General features: G+C 38.4%; 1 protein-coding gene across 2 annotated transcripts in view; it reads left to right on the top strand.

Moving 5' to 3' along the window:
• Positions 1–15,920, top strand: part of PDZRN4 (PDZ domain containing ring finger 4) — a 183,065-nt gene extending 167,145 nt beyond the window's left edge. Inside the window, exons 7-8 of one of the 2 annotated variants that reach the window (XM_040343868.1) lie at positions 4,680–4,796; positions 13,824–15,920. In XM_040343868.1, coding sequence (XP_040199802.1) covers positions 4,680–4,796; positions 13,824–15,347 — 1,641 coding nt within the window. In that variant the 3' untranslated portion in view covers positions 15,348–15,920. Of the gene's footprint in view, positions 1–4,679; positions 4,797–13,820 lie in introns of both variants that reach the window. The other variant, XM_040343867.1, reaches the window with a different exon arrangement.
• Positions 15,921–18,189: the final 2,269 nt, after the last annotated feature.

Genomic DNA, 18,189 nt, shown 5'->3' on the forward strand with positions numbered 1-18,189 from the left:
GATTCATATACCGCAGCATTAAAGAGGTTGCAACCCTAAAAAAAAGCAATCCTGTTTCTCTAAAGCAGGTTAAACAGCATAGCGCCTGTGCTGTCTAATTTGCCCCTTTCTATGCTGTAAAAAAAACTGGTTGATCATGCCTGTTTCTATGTTCCCCTATGTAAACTGACCATGATAATCATAGCTGCTGATCCATGATTACCATCGTCAGGTTACGTGACTCCATTATCCCGCAGTTTCTCCCCTCTCCCCCTCCCTCCCTGCCTGTCAGCTTTTGTGTGTGAGTGATCTCCTCCCCACCCATCCTGCTGATATTAGTAGCTGGCAGTGAAGTCAGAGTAGGATTACTGCTAGCCCCTCTGTTATACCAAGGTTTACTACACAGTGTAAATGTTTGTTTAAAACTATGGCGCTAAATACCTACTTTTAGATTGCCTCTGTGTAGTCTTGTGACCTTCTGCAGGGCTCCTTCCCTGATCTAAGGGATGCAGTGGGAGGGGCTGAGCAGACAACACAGTGGTCACGTGACCTGCCGTCTTATGTCAGAGGGGGATTACAGCCCTTAGATCAGGGAAGGAGAGCGACCGGAGATCACATGACCGCACAGAGGGGATAGGAAATAAGGTATTTATCAGCATCATTTTAAATAAACATTTAATCTGTGTCGTAGATCTTGGTATAACAGAGGGGCTGACAGTAATCTCACTCTGACTTTATAACCACTTTAAGTAAATAGACTACACCAACCATTCCAGTTTGTATTTTTTAAGCTAAACTACCAAAATTTCAGTGGGAAGGAATTTCATTGTGCATACTACATCTTTACATTTTCCTATGGTCTTTTTTATAATTGTTTTTATATATTCCACCATATGTTGATGACACTGTATTCTGTATAAAAACAGCACTGTAGCTAAACCTAACACAAACAAGAAAACTTTCAATAAAACACAAGATTTATTAATATGAAAAGATGATAAATAAGGATCTCCCCTAATGCATATAACCATTGCAAATAGTGTTTAATAAATTGTAATCTGAGTTAAACAATGCTTCACAGCATTTGTGATTCTCTTGAACATAAGCATGCAGATTTGTTAAGTCTACAAAAATCTTACAATTCATTGAATGCCTTTGATAAGTATGGGAATCATGGATCAACAAGTGATGTGTCCAGCACCTGTGACTTACTGCCTAGCTCTCTTACATTTATCCAATACTTGTACTACTGCTGTGCACTAATGCCCCGTACACACGATCGGAATTTCCGATGGAAAAAGTCTGACGTGTGTATGCCCCATCTGACTTTTTTCATCGGAAATTCCGAGGAATTCCGTCGGAGTTTAGATAGAGAACATGTTCTCTTTTACTCCGATGTAATTCCATCGGAAATCCGATGTGATTTTGGCAGGTCAAAAGTACGACCGTGTGTACGGGGCATAAGTGTCTTTGCAGTGGTCTGTAGCCATTTGCCATATTTGCAGCTCTGTAACCCTGTAGTACTATGTTTTTTTATTCCACATATCTCCACATTCGCATCCGACGATGGTGGTTTTCTTTGAATTTGTATTTGCTTTCAAGATTCAATAAAAATGTATTGACAAAAAAAAATCTTACAATTCATAAGTCATTATAAATTCATAAGTCATAAGCCTAGTCTCCTAAATTGTGTGATTCTCTGCAGATCAGACAAATCCACATGCAGACATTCAGGAGGTCCAAAATGTCCAGCTGTTTTCCTGATTTAGTCATCCCTAACTGTACTTGTATTCTGGTTACAATCTATCTTAAAATACTTGCATTTGATGAGTATAATTTTTTATGTCAATAAAATAATCAATACTGTTAAAATAAATCTCAGTGCAGCCAGTAAATATAGACAGATCATGTGATAAACAATAATGTTTAATTTAATCACTTTGTTAAACTATGTACAAGCCATATATTGATAAGTATGTCATATACTGCACGTAGATACTGATATTTACTAACAGAATAGTTTTTTATGTCTTATTGATAAATAAGAGACATGTACGCAGTTTAAAATGTCTGGGGTACAGATACATGTTTGACAAATTGCTAAATGCAATATGCAATTTGCACATATACATTAGGAAACGTATACCCAGTTTATTTTCAGTTTAAGTCCATAAGAATAGTTATTGGTTCATTTTGAATATATATACAGAAAGGGATTTGGACTATCAATGTCTTTTTATGGCAGCAATTTGCAGATTCTACTTTCAGCACATAACAGCTACATCAAAACTTTTGAGAAATATTTTTTAAATGACCTTATGCCCTGTCCACACAATAGGAATTTCCTATGGGCTAAAATCTGAGGGAATTTTCTGTCAGAATTTCATTCAAGCTGTCTTCCATCAGTCTTGCATACATACTGTCAGACTAAATTCCGACTTTTCAAAACGCGCTGACATAAAACATAACGATGAGCAGAGAAAAATGAAGTTCAATGCTTCCAAGCATGTGTCGACTTGATTCTGAGCATGCATGTTTTTTTCTCCATCGGAGTTCCACAGAGACGATCGGAATTTCCCATAGGATTTTTTTCATCAGAAAAAAATAAAACATGTTCTATTTCCAAAATCCGACGGAAGAGAATCCTATGAGGCCCACACACGATAGGAATTTCTGATGAATAAATTCCATCAGATTTTTTTCAGAAATTCCTATTGTGTGTACAAGGCATTAGAGTGTCATTTGTACCCTTTGTGTTGCCAGGCAAATGTAGGCTCTAAAGAGGGCTGATCGATATAAGGATGATTAAAATCAAGGATGATGGGCTTTGCTGTGGACCACTCCTGGGTTGCAAGCCACATTTACACTTGGAGTGACTACAGCTGGTATCAGGTAGAAATAAAGCATGGTATAAAAATGTAAGTCAAATTAAAATAGGCAAAGAGTCAGGACAGAGGCATAATAAGGATTGTTGAGAAATAGGCAGAAGGTCAGGGCAGGCAGGTAACAAAGATTACGTGTAAATATATTGCGCTAATCCGAAAATAGCAAGATTTAGGCAGCCAACACAACAAAGGATAAATTGTGAAAAAAATAGGAAAAATAAGTGCAGCGCCAATTTGAAACCCGCTTTGATGGCGGAGTCAAAGTGTAAACTCAGGAATAAACCAAATGTAAAAATAAATAGTCAAAAAAGTGAGTGATCAAAGCAAGAACACCTCTCCAAATAAATATCACAAAAAGTTCATAATCTGTGAATGTTTGCATCAAAATTGGTGAATGTTCATGTGAGGTTCAAAGGTGAAACCCCCAATATCAATCCAATACAAATGGATAAATGTCCATACAATGTAAAAAGTGACACTGAAACAATCCCATGCCGATCTTATGGGGATTGTTTCAGTGTCACTTTTTACAGTGTATGGACATTTATCCATTTGTATTGGATTGATATTGGGGGTTTCACCTTTGATCCTCACATGAACATTTACCAATTTTGATGCAAACATATTCACAGATTATGAACTTTTTGTGATATTTATTTGGAGAGGTGTTCTTGCTTTGATCACTCACTTTTTTGACTATTTATTTTTACATCTGGTTTATTCCTGATTTTACACTTTGACTCCGCCATCAAGGCGGGTTTCAAATTGGCGCTGAACTTATTTTTCCTAGGTAACAAAGATTGACAAGAAATATGCAGAGATCATAAACAAGCTTTAGAAATGTAGCAGAGATGACCAGTACAGGAACCTTAGAGCAGATATTCAAAGAGGTCACCCAAGTACACTGAGTGGGGTTAAATAGCTTTCCCAGACATAACCTCAGAGGGAGTGTCTAGCAGCCCTTCTTGCAAAGAACAAAGAGGGGGAATGGGACACAATGTAAACACTGGACTGGAAAAGACCTAGGGCAGGTTCAAAAACAGTTGCACAGTGTAACAGGTATCAAGCATGGGACCCAGGTACAAAACATCAGACTGGTCCTAAAGCTGTAACAACCTTTTTGTGCAGACACAGGTTGGCCTTGGAGACTGTGTCATGGATCATGAGCATGTAAAAGCCAAAATGGCTCCTCAACCTCTGATCAGTCAGTCCTCTGGACTTAGGTCTGTCAGTGCTCCCATATGTGTGCGAATAGGCTGTGACATATTCAACTATGTATTTCTCTGTGCCTATGACTGCCATGCAGGTCTACAATTTTTTCAGCGGTGGTGTAATTTCTAAGCTTTTTGTGATATCCAGGGAGGAACAGAACAACGCACTGATTCCAGGCCAAATTTGTTTTACTGGCATTAGAGTTGAAGTAATTTCAGCATTTTCCAGCACATTTAGCTTTGATGTTAAGATTAAAATGAATACAGCATATGAGTGGTTTTGTCGCTAACCACTTTCTACCCTGCAGTAGAGCTGACACTAGCAGGATCACAGAGCAGTTACACATTTACTACTGTTTATTGATACTTTAATATCATTCAATGTGTTATGGGATCCAAACATTATCAACAATTGAGTCTTATTGTTTATGTGAGGGATGAAAGGCAGTGGAGATGAATATGTTATCAGTCTTATTTTGGTGCAAAGCAGAGTGTTTCAAAAGAGTCATTATGATGAAAGGAAGTGGTCAGGCATTTCTATTAGTGCCTACGCCACATTACCATGTGTTAGTACTAATGTGATGTACTAATGTATTCTTTACAGCTGGATGAAGGGTGGCTTGATGATGAAAGGAATGAATTCTTGGAAGAGTTAAACATGCAGATACTGGAGGAACAACATAATGAAACAATACAGCACTCTACTAATGAAGTGCAACAGGTACAAATGATTAAACTTCTAATGTAACACACATTATTAAACATGCAATATAATAATTATATTAATTTTGTTTTTCTTTTATATAGTGGGAAATGGAATTTCTAGCTCTTATAAAAGTTTCCCTTCACTAAACGGCTATACTTGCAAATATGTTTTGCTATAGCAACTCCTAATAGCCTAGAGCATTCTGTGGATTAATACGTTTTTCACATTTTCACAGGATTTGTCTGTCTTTCTGCATTAAAAACCACTAGTGAAATTATCTACATTGCTCATAATCGGGACCCAAATCTAAATTTAGTTTTTAAAAGTATTCATGTAATAAAAAAAGGAAGAAATAGCTAAACTAAGCTATAGCAGATATAAGCAATAGAAGATTTAAAAATCCAGTGTAGTGTACATTTCTTACCCAATTATTTTGATATGATCATTTGGCACTGGAATAAAACCACTTCAATACAATGACAATTGCGCGGTCATGCAACATTGTACCCAAACAAAATTGTTATAATTTTTTTCCACAAATGGAGCTTTCATTTGGTGGTATTTGATCACCACTGAGATGTTTATTTTTTGCGCTCCAAATAAAAAAAGATGTTTCTGTTACAAAACTTTGTAAATAAGTATTTTTTATCCTTCACTGATGAGCACTGATGAGCCTGCACTGACAGATACTGATGAGGCAGTACTAATTGGCACTAATCAGCGCAGAAATGCACAATGACACAATTGATGGGTGGCAATATATGTCAGCAAGTCCCAATGACGGTATAAGGAACTAAAGCAAATGCATCCTTCAAGATGAATGATGTGTGGAAAACAGTAACAAGGTGTTTAAGTGTCCTCCTCTTGTGAATACCACAATCATATATACAGACAATTGTGAATTCACCACATATACAGACAATTGTGAATCCACCACCACACAGAGTGCATGCTTACCAGCTTGCACAAGCTGACTCGCTTGTGGCTAATTCCCAGCCAGGGCCTTTTCCTCTAGGGCACAGCAGCCTCTGGACACTACTAAGGGGTGGATGGACTTGGATGGTCACAGGAACTCGACAATCATGTTGATATAGACCCAACAAAGGAATGGTTTTCCATAGGTAAAAACGGCTCGGTGATGTCAGCATGCCGCTCCTACTGATGTGTTTCATCACAAGTCTGACATCGTCCTGGGGCACACGTCTGTCTGTATGAGTGGAGGAAAAGCTGATAAATGTCTCTTCCTGGTTACCATATGATCAGCTGTGATTGGACACAGCTGATCACATGGTAAAGAGCCTACGTGTGTCAGAATGACATACCACACCACTGATTGCCATGATGTGTTCCCCCCGTGGGTTCACAATCATGGCTAATCCTGCTGGATGTCATATGACTTCCAGATAGGATAACTTAACCACTTTGTGGCCATCATTTTGTTATATTGTGGGCGGGAAGTGATTAATAGTGCTGTCATTAAATAGTACTATTGAGGTATTAGTTTAAGTCTAAATAAATAATTCAGTAACATGGTTCGTATTTTCAGTAGTTCTAAATGAAAAACTCTTTATGTCAGACATGGGGTATTCCTCTCTTCAGCAAAATCACTAAAAAGGAACAAAAGAAAAAGGATAATTTTTCAAATCACCTTTCTTCTGCAGACACAAATAAACTTAATTCTGAGGCACAAGTCAGAACTCTTTTTCATACAATTCCTTTATACAACTTTTTTTTCACTATAAACAAGGCCTTTCTTTCAGGATCTTTAACCATACAGAACTATCAAGTGGCCATGGTTTACACCATGGGTCTTCAAACTACGGCCCTCCAGGTGTTCAGGAACTACAATTCCCATCATGCCTAGTCATGTCTGTGAATGTCAGTGTGTTACAATGCCTCATGGGAAGTGTAGTTCTACAACAGCTGGAGGGCCGTAGTTTGAAGATCCCTGGTTTACACTGTCAATATCAGTCACTCATTCACAAATCCAACTTTCATTTTTTCTTCTTCAAATTTTCATACTCTTTCTTCATTACACTTTTCCAAATTATCTTCACACACTGCCCGAACCAAACAGTAATGTATCTAATTATTACATATACTGTGTATATTTGTGAGTGCCAAGCCAGATTTGTGCCTCTATATCTGGTCTGAGCAGCCAGAAAGGGAAAATCAGGCTGTGGATTGCTCAAGTTTGCCAACCAACCTGAAGGAGCCTCTGTGGCTTCCATACATATAGATTTATAGCACTCAGGTTCACATTAGGCAATGCACCACTACCACTTAAAAGATGGTGGAAAGAATAAAATGTATCTAATCATGTAAAAATCTTTATTTTTGGCAAAAAAATTACTTAAACCCCCAGAACTTAATATATTTTCTGAAAGCAGAGTTCCTGTAAGATAAAAAAGATGATAGTTGCAAATTTTTATGTCACATATTTGCGCAAATGTTTATTAACCGCTGCCGACCGCCTCACATATATATTTACGTTGACAGAATGGCACGTGCAGGCAAAGCAACGTATATATACATTGCTTTGGACCTGCCCCCTAGTGCGACGCGGCCTCTGTGCCTGTGGTAAACCGGGGACTCGATGTCCGCCGGGGTCCCGCGATCGGGTAACGGAACGGCAGAATGGGGGGATGTCTTTGTAAACAAGACATCTCCCTATTCTGCCTAGTGACACAGCACTGATTGTCTGCTCCTCTTATCACTCACTAACAGTTAGAATCACTCCCTAGGACACACTTAACCCTTTCAGTGCCTCCTACTGGATAACCCCTTCACTGCCAGTCACATTTACACAGTAATCAGTGCATTTTTATAGCACTGATCACTGTATAAATGTGAGTGGTCCCTAAATAGTATCAAAACTGTGCGATGTGTCCGCCATAATAACGCAGTCACAATAAAAATTGCAGATCGCCACCATAACAAGTAAAAAAAAATAATAATAATAAAAATGCCATAAAACTACCCCTATTTTGTAGACGCTATAACTTGTGCAAACCAATCAATATGCGCTTATTACGATTTGTTTTAACAAAAATTTGTTGAAGAATACGTATTGGCCTAAACTGAGAAAAAATAAGCTTTTTCTTTTAAATAAAATTGGGGATATTTATTATAGCAAAAAGTACAAAATATAGTATTTTTTTTCAAAATTTCGCACTTTTTTATACAGATTTCTATAATAAATATCTATAGATTTTTATATTCATTACTCGTGTGCCGCAAAAATATTTTTTTTTTCTAGTTTAGATTAGTCTCCATTTTCACCCTACAAGTAAAGGTGGAGCCTCGGGCTTATGTTACACCCAAATATTTAGGCTTCATTTCCACTGACGTTTTTACAGCCACTTTTCTGAGCGTTTTTTACAGCTTAAAAACGCCTGTCCATGTTATTCTATGGCATCATGCCCACATAGGCGTTTTTGAGCTTCAAATGGCATAGGCGTTTTTGAGCTGTAAAAAAAACGCAGGACCAGGGCGTTCTGAAGCTCCAGAGTAGAGCTGTAAAAATGCCAGACGTTAAAAAACGCTCAAAAAACGCTCAAAAACGTTCAAAAACGCTACCACAGCGTTTTTGAGCTTTTTTTTTTACAAAATAAACATGGACAGGCGTTTTTAAGCTGTAAAAAAGGCTAACACAAGTGGCTGTAAAAACACCAGTGGAAATGAAGCCTTACAGTGATATGATATCCTCATGCCACCTGGCCGCTAGGGGGCGTGCGCTTTCCTTGGTGGCCGTGATGTCCGAGGTGTGCCCGTGACCGGCAGTTACAGAGCCAGGGACATGGATCTCTGTGTGTAAACACAGAGATCCACGTCCTGTCAGGGAAAGGAGACCGATGGTGTGTCCCTTGTACATAGGGACACTGATTGTTCACCTCTCCCAGTCAGTCCTCTCCACCTAAAGTTAGAATCACTCCCTAGAGAACACATTTAACCCATTGTTCGCCCCCTAGTGTTAACCCCTTCCCTGCCAGTCACATTTATACTGTACAATAATCAGTGCATATTTATAGCACTGTTCGCTGTATAAATGTGAATGGTCCTAAAATAGTTTCAAAAAGTGTCCACCACAATATCGCAGCCCTGACAAAAACCAATAAAATGTCATAAATCTATCCCCTATTTTGTAGGCGCTATAACTCGATTTTTTTTTTAACAAAAATATGTAGAAGAATACAGTACATAAACTAAACTTAGAATTTTTTTTTTTAAATTGGATATTAATTATAGCAAAAAGTAAAAAAATATTGTGTTTTTTTCAAAATTGTCAGTCAGTATTTATTTGTTTATAGCACAAAAAATTTAAACCGCAGAGATGATCAAATACCACCAAAAGAAAGCTCTCTTTGTGGGGAAAAAAAGGAAATCAATTTTAATTGGGAGCCACGTCACACGACTGTGCAATTGTCATTCAAAGCATGACAGTGCTGAAGGCTGAAAATTGGCCTGGGCAGGAAGAGCGGAAAATGCCCGGTATTGAAGTGGTTAATAAATGTTAGCATTGGGCAGGTACTCTTTTTGAAGACACTAGAGGTCTAATAGACCCCAATGTCTCTCCTTCTCTTCACAGATCTGCTTGGTTAGATGTGCCCCCTTACTGTACTGACCAGGAATTGGTGGATCTGAAACTGGAAGTCATGAAATCATCGTCACTTCTGGTTTCATTGTTTGTAAGATCGAGGCATAGATTTGCCTCGCTCTCACAACGCTTTCCCTCCTGAAGCTGGTGGTTCTGATCCTGGGCTCCCGGTAAAAGCAGGAGAGCCTGCTTCTGTGAAAGTGATCAGTGGCTAGAGAGCCACCGCAACACTTTCATTTTCAAGACTGGATCCAGCTGAATAAAGCCCACACAAACTGATGGCTGCAGTAGAAGTAGCAGAAGTGATTAAAGGTTTACTCTTTGACTAGTTCAGCTCTTGTGATATACTACATATGCCCAAAGTGTTTTTACTGCTTGTCCAGAATATGTAAATGTTTTAATGTGCAAAGTCTGGGCACAACTTAACATTAAGAGGGCATTGTATTTGCTAAATAAACTAGGACGGCTGAAGGTGTACCAAAGCCTGGACTGTCATTTAGTTGAACTGACTTAAATGGCAAAATGAGGTAGGGTCAGGGTTGGGGTTTTCTTAAAACTGGAAAATAAAGTATTTTTGTATATTTTATTGGGGCCTGAACAGGCTATTTGACTGTGATTGAAATATTAAATGTACTTTATACCTAATAAAAAAATAAAATAAAATAAATGAATGGCAAAATGAAGCATGACATGACTTTTCAATTCAAACTGCAGCATAATATAAAAGTGAAAAGGTCCTGTTGAAAACAAGGTACTTTAAAGATAATGTATCCAGTGTGAACAGTCCAAAATGAATGGTCAGGATAAATTACCTTGTACAGTTTAATACTCTTCAGTTAACATGTAAGTATATGTAACTGACTTTCATACAAAATGTACCTACTGCCATAATAATCCAAATCCCCACAGGAAACCAGTCATGTAGCCAATGATCTCATAAAAAAGCTATTTTCAGGCCTGCTCTGCCTGAACATAATTTCCCTAAGCCCCAAGTCCCTTCAGCAGAGGCCACATGACCAGGGCCTTGGGCATCCATGAGAGATGAAAACTGGTGATTATTGCATTAGATACATTTCAAGCATATTCTGACATCTGAGTGAATATTACAATATACACCTGATTGAGTATTCAAATATGAAGAAGATGTTTTAAAGTGTAAGTCATCAGGTTCACATAAACAACAAGGTAAATGAATTGCTGCCCTCCCCAGCTTCACATACTCACCTTGCCTTAGCTGTCTGGTAAATACCCAATACTCCTCCCAGAATGCAACCAACCACCAGGCCCAAAAATTGTCAAGTCATGACAAGGGAATAATGAATTAACCTGGTGTAAATTCCAACACTATCTGACACTGAACGCATATAGAAACAGGGCTGCTAGATTTGATGAATGAACAAGGGAGCATCGTAAATAAGATGGTTGTCAGGTCCTTTAACAAAAAACTTTCACTTTGCCTTGAATAACTATTTTAAAGTTCCATTAAAAAAAAAAAACTTTTAAATACTCAGAATTCTTATTTAAAGTGGATCTAAAATTATTTTTTTTAATTAAGACTTCTACCTGGTACAGTAGAGGATGTCATATAATCTATGCCCAATCTTGCCATGAAGAGTTGATCCAGCTCTGAGCAATCCTCATATCTTCTTTCAGTAAGAAAAAAAACCACACAGATAATTGTGTGCTGTTTTTCCCCCGTGCTGTGAGTGACATATAATTTCCTTAACTCATGCATAAGCTGTCCCAAATTCACATCCCCTCTCCTTTCTTTGCACCCTCCTCCAAATCCTCCACTACAGCCGGCTAACAGTGTATAGCACATGCGCAGGAGTGACGGGGCTGTGAGCATGCTCTGCTTTTTCCCAGAACGCACTCTGTTTCTATTGTGCGTGTGCTTTCACTGAACAAGTGCAGGGTTCGTTTTTGAGATGCTGTCTGGCCAAAGGGAGTGTAGAGGTGGGTAGGGAGTCTGGTGACATCACGACTCCGCACACCGAGCACCGAAAAATAGACACACCCATCCATTCCGGAGATTTGCGGGCTCATTGTGCAGAAGGGGATGACATTTCACAGGTAGGAAAACATGCAGGAGACATGCATACACGTGTAGAGTAGTACTATGGCAATGGTTTGTAATGATGAGTGGTGGGTTTACATCCACTTTAATAATTATTAGTAAAAATAACTGTTAAATTGTAAACAGATTTGGTATTCCCAAAATCCTGGAGGCTTTATATGTATATATACATCTTAGCGCTTATTGTCCAGAGTCATTCTACATCTGTCCTAATTTTTCATCTTTCCGCTTATATTAAATGTGATAGGCAGCGTAATTCACCAATAAGCAGCGGAAGGTGAAGGAGATGGGGACAGGAAGAGGCAGTCCAAATCATAACAAAGTTGTGGTTGAATTTTTACATAACAGAGCACCCCAGTTTGTGATACCTGGGCACTCTAAAGATACAGCAAGCATGCAGAGAGACAAATTAAAATTCATGTTCTATGTACATGGGGCCACCCTACAAGTACATTTTTAAAGGAACTTGCTTAGATGTGCATCATCACAGGGTGACTAATTACTGTGAACGCATCAGTATAAGTGTGCCAACGTCCCGGTATAGTGAAAATGGAGACTAATCTAAACTAGAAAAAATTGACTTTTAGCGGCACACGAGTAATGAATATAAAAATCTATAGATATTTATTATAGAAATCTGTATATAAAAAATTATCTAGACTTATAATACAATATACATCAGCATAGGAACCCAACACATATTCCAATAACACTTCCAAAACTGCAGTACACAGGAAAGGCTTTACGGAGGACGCTCTCCTTTCTCCCTCCCCGGTTGCTTGCAAACTGGACGAATTTAGCTACTCAAGCTGGACGACTCATTGGGCAGAGATTGCTATTCTTTTTCATGCCCAGTTAGTGCATTTGATCTACATTTTGCCATTTGGGGTGCTACGAGACCTGATTACATTGGAGGAATCCTCCCCCTTCCCCTCTCTTTCTGCTTACCAGCAGACTGTGTCTGGTTTAACCCTCTACTGCTTTTCAAAATGAGTACTAAAGACCCAGCTGGCTGTTTGGGTCAGCGCTATATATACACAGCCATAATGGCGATATTCGGGCCCGTGTTCATCTCTTAAATGCGACCTGATTTTTTCCACGCTCCTGATGAAGCGTTTTCACGCGAAACATGTTGAGCAAAGCAAGAATTAATATCCTGCATAACGGACCCGTGTTCAAGGACACAAACCTTACATTTATTTTTACCATTTTGATGTCTATGTATTCTCATGGTGTGAGCGTACTCGCATTAGTATAAGGTTTTGGAAGTGTTATTGAAATATGTGTTGGGTTCCTATGCTGATGTATATTGTATTATAAGCCTAGATACTTTTTTATACAGATTTCTATAATAAATATCTATAGATTTTTATATTCATTACTCGTGTGCCGCAAAAATATTTTTTTTTTCTAGTTTAGATTAGTCTCCATTTTCACCCTACAAGTAAAGGTGGAGCCTCGGGCTTATGTTACACCCAAATATTTAGGCTTCATTTCCACTGACGTTTTTACAGCCACTTTTCTGAGCGTTTTTTACAGCTTAAAAACGCCTGTCCATGTTATTCTATGGCATCATGCCCACATAGGCGTTTTTGAGCTTCAAATGGCATAGGCGTTTTTGAGCTGTAAAAAAAACGCAGGACCAGGGCGTTCTGAAGCTCCAGAGTAGAGCTGTAAAAATGCCAGACGTTAAAAAACGCTCAAAAAACGCTCAAAAACGTTCAAAAACGATACCACAGCGTTTTTGAGCTTTTTTTTTTTACAAAATAAACATGGACAGGCGTTTTTAAGCTGTAAAAAAGGCTAACACAAGTGGCTGTAAAAACACCAGTGGAAATGAAGCCTTACAGTGATCAACAATTTCCACATAAGCCATAATCTTTCATTTATATTAAGGCACCGAAAAAAATTGGATTCCTAAACATACAATAAGCTGTATATATTGGTATTATTTTTGTTAAATATGAGCCTGACATTCATAACAGTGTGTAAAAATAGGTAAATAAATCTTCCACATACTTATTATAACAGTTTTACTCTTATCTCCCAACATAAGACACTTTACAGCATGTTTCCAAATGATTTCCCTACTATATATTGGCCTGTAAAATGTTCCTCATTTAAAGTGACCTCTTTCTATATTTTTCTCTGTATGTACAATAGAGCCATTCATCTACAAGTACAGTATTTCTTCATTGTTTACAAACAGTAAAGGAAATCATGAGAATGGCTTTTGTAAGCACTTTTACTAATAGTGAAATTGTTAATTCTGTATTTGTTTTAAGGCACAATTCCATGCTCTAGTTAGTATTGCTGAGGTTGCAATACTCTAAACTTACTTAATGAAATATTTTTCTCTCCTCAGCAGAAAAAGCCAGAAGAGGAAGATGGTACAACTGACACAGCAACTTCGTCGTCCAATAACCATGAAAAAGACAGTGGTGTAGGGCGCACAGATGAAAGTCAGCACCATGATGAGAGCTCAGAAATGGAAAATATAATCAAAGATCACAGAATCACTTGTCTTCAGAAAAACCAAAAGCTAAGACAAAGTCAGGATACGTTAGGAAGTATTGAACTCCAGTTTAATGACAGTATGGTTTCTGGGGAATATATGGATTCTGATCCTGCCATCAGTCAAGAAGAGGAGTGTGAAAGGTTTCGACAGTTGTTAGAGCTGAAGTGCCAAATCCGAAACCGAGGAGAGTATGACCTGTACTATTCCAGCAGTACAATTGAATGTAGCACAACAGAGCCTTGTGGAGTAGAACATGAGTTACAGCTTTTGAATGAAGAGCTGAGAAGCATTGAACTTGAGTGCCAAAGTATAATGCAGGCGCACCGGCTCCAAAATGTTAGGAATCAAACTAGCGATATTTTGGAAATTCACAGTGATGAGATGTGCAATTATAATACTAGCACAGAATTACGGAGAGACAAAGTGGGGAATATCAGAGAGCGTACAGAGCGATCTGATAAGGACAGTTCTAGTGCATATAACACAGCAGAAAGTTGTAGGAGCACACCACTAACTGTAGACAGGTCTCCAGACAGCTCCTTACAAAGGATAATTAGCATCACAAACCGGAAAAATCTCAGTAGCACCATTGTAACAAACCATCTATCATCTGGACTAAGCAGTATTGAGTATACTCCAACCAAATCTTTAACCAGTGTGCAGAGCCTTCCAGCAGAATGTCAAGATACTGTGTTAGAGTGTAGTACGTTCTCAGATTGTAGGAAACCAATCCCAGATGAAATCCCATACCTTTCACCATACCACAGTTCATCATATAGATATGGAAATGTACCAGTCCATGCAAGACATTATCAAAGTTACATGCAACTCGTTCAACAGAAAACTGCAGTAGAATATGCACAAAGCCAACTAAATCTAGTAACTATGTGCAGAGATTCTCCAAGGTCATTAGAGCCAAGAATGGAATGGAAAGTAAAAATAAGGAGTGATGGGACAAGATATGTCACTAAAAGGCCAGTAAGAGACAAACTTTTGAAAGAGCGTGCCTTAAAAATCAAAGAAGAGAGGAGTGGCATGACAACAGATGATGATACAATGAGTGAGATGAAAATGGGAAGATACTGGAGTAAAGAGGAAAGGAAACAGCACCTTATGAGGGCAAAGGAGCAGAGGAGACGTAGAGAATTCATGATGCGCAGTAGACTGGAGTGTCTTAAAGAGAGCCCACAAAGTGGTAGTGAAAGTAAAAAGGAAATCAGTATAATTGAACTAAGTCACAGAAAAATGATGAAAAAACGAAACAAAAAGATCTTAGACAACTGGATGACAATTCAAGAACTTATGACGCACGGTGAAAGGTCTCCTGATAGTTCTGGACTACATAATGCCTTTTTATCAGTCACTACTGTTTGAGTAGGACTGTAAAAGAATAGGCTATCTTTATGATAGAGTACGATTGCCTCGTTCAATGTGGCATTTTTATATACAGTATTTTGTGACTGTTTATAGTTTCAATTTTGTAAAATCTATTTGGCAATTTTACATTTTTTTCATATACAACTACTTTGCTTATTAATATTAAATAATTTGTGAATATATTAAAATGCTCTTTTTTTGTAAAGAAAATTTTACTTGAAAGAAAGCCATTTGATTTCTTACTATTGTAGTTGAAATTTTTGATTTATTTCTCTAGTTTTTTTTTTTTCTACTTTCATGACAACTTACAATAAATGCCAAATTAAACAGTTTTATATACATGATATTTGAAGTACATACAGATAAAGTGCAATGTACCAGATCTCATCCTATGCTTCAGAAATGTTTTTGATTGAGAATGTATACATGGAATATGTAATTTACAACTGTATTTGTCCAAGTCAAATGTCAGTGGCAAACCTGTCACTATATGTGCAGGCCTCAGTCATGTAGCTAGATATAACTGTGGAGATGGAAGCAAATAAATTATTATTCAGCATTGTTCATAAAGATTGTATTTTTTATTTTTTCACTTTAACCTCGGGTACACTAATCAGGCAAATGTAATGAATTTGCCCCTTACCCTAGGGGTAAAATTATGAAACAGTGAAAGTGACTTTCACCGTTTACCGGTAGTGAATCAATCACTGACATTTAAAACATGTGCACTAGGAAGATTTATCTGCAGTCAGTGTTTTATTAATGTCAGATTAAGTGATTTAAAAATATGTCCTATGTTGTTTGTATAATGATTATAGAGTAAAAAAATAAATAAATTCTTTAGTCAGTCATAATGTCATGCTGCACTGAATGGAGTGGGCATTTGGCTGGTACAAGAATGAAGGAGTTGTCGCAGCATTACTCCCATACTACTTTTCAGGAGAGCACCTGCTCAGTTGCAGGCACCAATCAGAAAACATCAATATTTGCAGCATGATGTCATCACAATCCTTTTGGCAAATTCATATTAGCTTATGTGTATCAGGGGTGCCTAACTCCGTACTGCCTATCTCTGCACTAACTATCACCAGACAGCTTTTGCGTGATATTTCAGACTTACTGGCCCGGATTCAGAAAAGAGATACAATGGCGTATCTCCTGATACGCCATCGTATCTCTGAGTGGGGTCGGTTGTATCTATACACCGTCGTATCTTAGGCTGCAATTTCAGGCTGGCCGCTAGGTGGCGCTTCCGTATGTTTACGCAAGGAATATGCTAATTAGGTAGATACGGCGATTCAGAAACGTACGTCCCGCTGGTGCATTTTTTACGTCGTTTACGTTCGGCTTTTTATAGTTACCCCTGCTATATGAGGCATAGCTAATGTTAAGTATGGCCGTCGTTCCCGCGCCGAGTTTTGAAATTTTTACGTCGTTTGCGTAAGTCGTTCGCGAATACGGCTTTACGTCATTTACGTTCACGTCGAATCCAATACGTCCTTGCGGCGTAATTTGGAGCAATGCACACTGGGATATTTTGCGCCCAAAGTTACAGCGGCGTAATGTATCTCAGATACGTTACGCCGGGCGGATAGATACAAAAATGTATCTGAATCCAGCCCACTGTCTCCTTCACCTTTTGGCGCAGGTCCCAGTCTAGTGTTCAAGGCAGCTATTTATCTGAGGTTCTTTGGATTCCTCAGACCAGGGGAGGTGTCCCAGGTTAGCTGTCATGCACCTGTTCTGCTCAGAGGCAGTCTCACCAGGTTCATTGATCATTACGAGTTATAACTTCCCAATAAGAAGAATAGACAGACAATACTACAGAACCAACAGTAATTGGTGCCCGGTTGGAGTGTTTAACTCTCTCTGCAATCTTTTCACAGCAACTCCTCTGGACAGCCATCTGCTCCCCTTTCCCACACATCCTGTCACTTCAAGACAGTTTGTTTCTTATGTCAGGATTCTACTCGCAAAATTTGGCTTAAATCCTAAACCGTTTTCTGGACATTCGTTTAGGAGTTGGGCAGCATCCGCAGCTTCCAAACAGGAGGTCCCTTCTTATATAATCAAGTACATGGGGCGCTGGAGGTCCTCTTGTTATAGCAGATATATTCAGGACCCCCATATTGGAGTCAGCCAGGCATTCGCTATTTTACTGGACTAATTGTTGTTACCTGTCTTTCATTAAAGCATTTCATTACACCTATTTTCGTGTCTTTGCTCTCTTTTAGGTGTACTGACCAGCTTGACCAGGGCACACCTGAGTTCATAGTAGTTAGGGTAATCACATTTCCAAGTGAAGACTCTGACTAAAAATTAGAAGGCTGGCTGGAGGCCAGCCAGGATTTATAGGAGGAGTCTGGAGAGGTATAAATCCTTCTTTCTCTGTCAGGTCCCGCATCGGCTCATATTCCTGGTTCCCACTCTCCTGTTTCCCCCACACTTTCTTTATTTCATTCACATCTCACACATTTCATATACATTTATGCAGGGTATGCCCTCTTTTAGGCGTACTGACCAGCTTGACCAGGGCACACATCAGGTCTCACATTTCCAAGTGATGACTCTAACAACAATTTGAATATGTAGCATTTGTTCCAAAAATGTGTGCCTTATTTGTAATTGCATTTCCACGTGAAGACACTGACTACAATTTGAATATGTTGCATTTGTTCCAAAAATGTGTGCTTTATTTGTTAATAGCGCTAACTTTATTTTTTCAGTTAAACAGAAAAAGCAGATAGTTCAAAATGACATTGATGTGTACACATTACTTCCTGTAGAGGACTGAAGTTTTAGATTACTCGTGCACATATATCAATATGAAAAAATCCAT

Source organism: Rana temporaria, chromosome 3 (genome assembly GCF_905171775.1).
Source record: "Rana temporaria chromosome 3, aRanTem1.1, whole genome shotgun sequence".
NCBI lineage: Eukaryota > Metazoa > Chordata > Amphibia > Anura > Ranidae > Rana > Rana temporaria.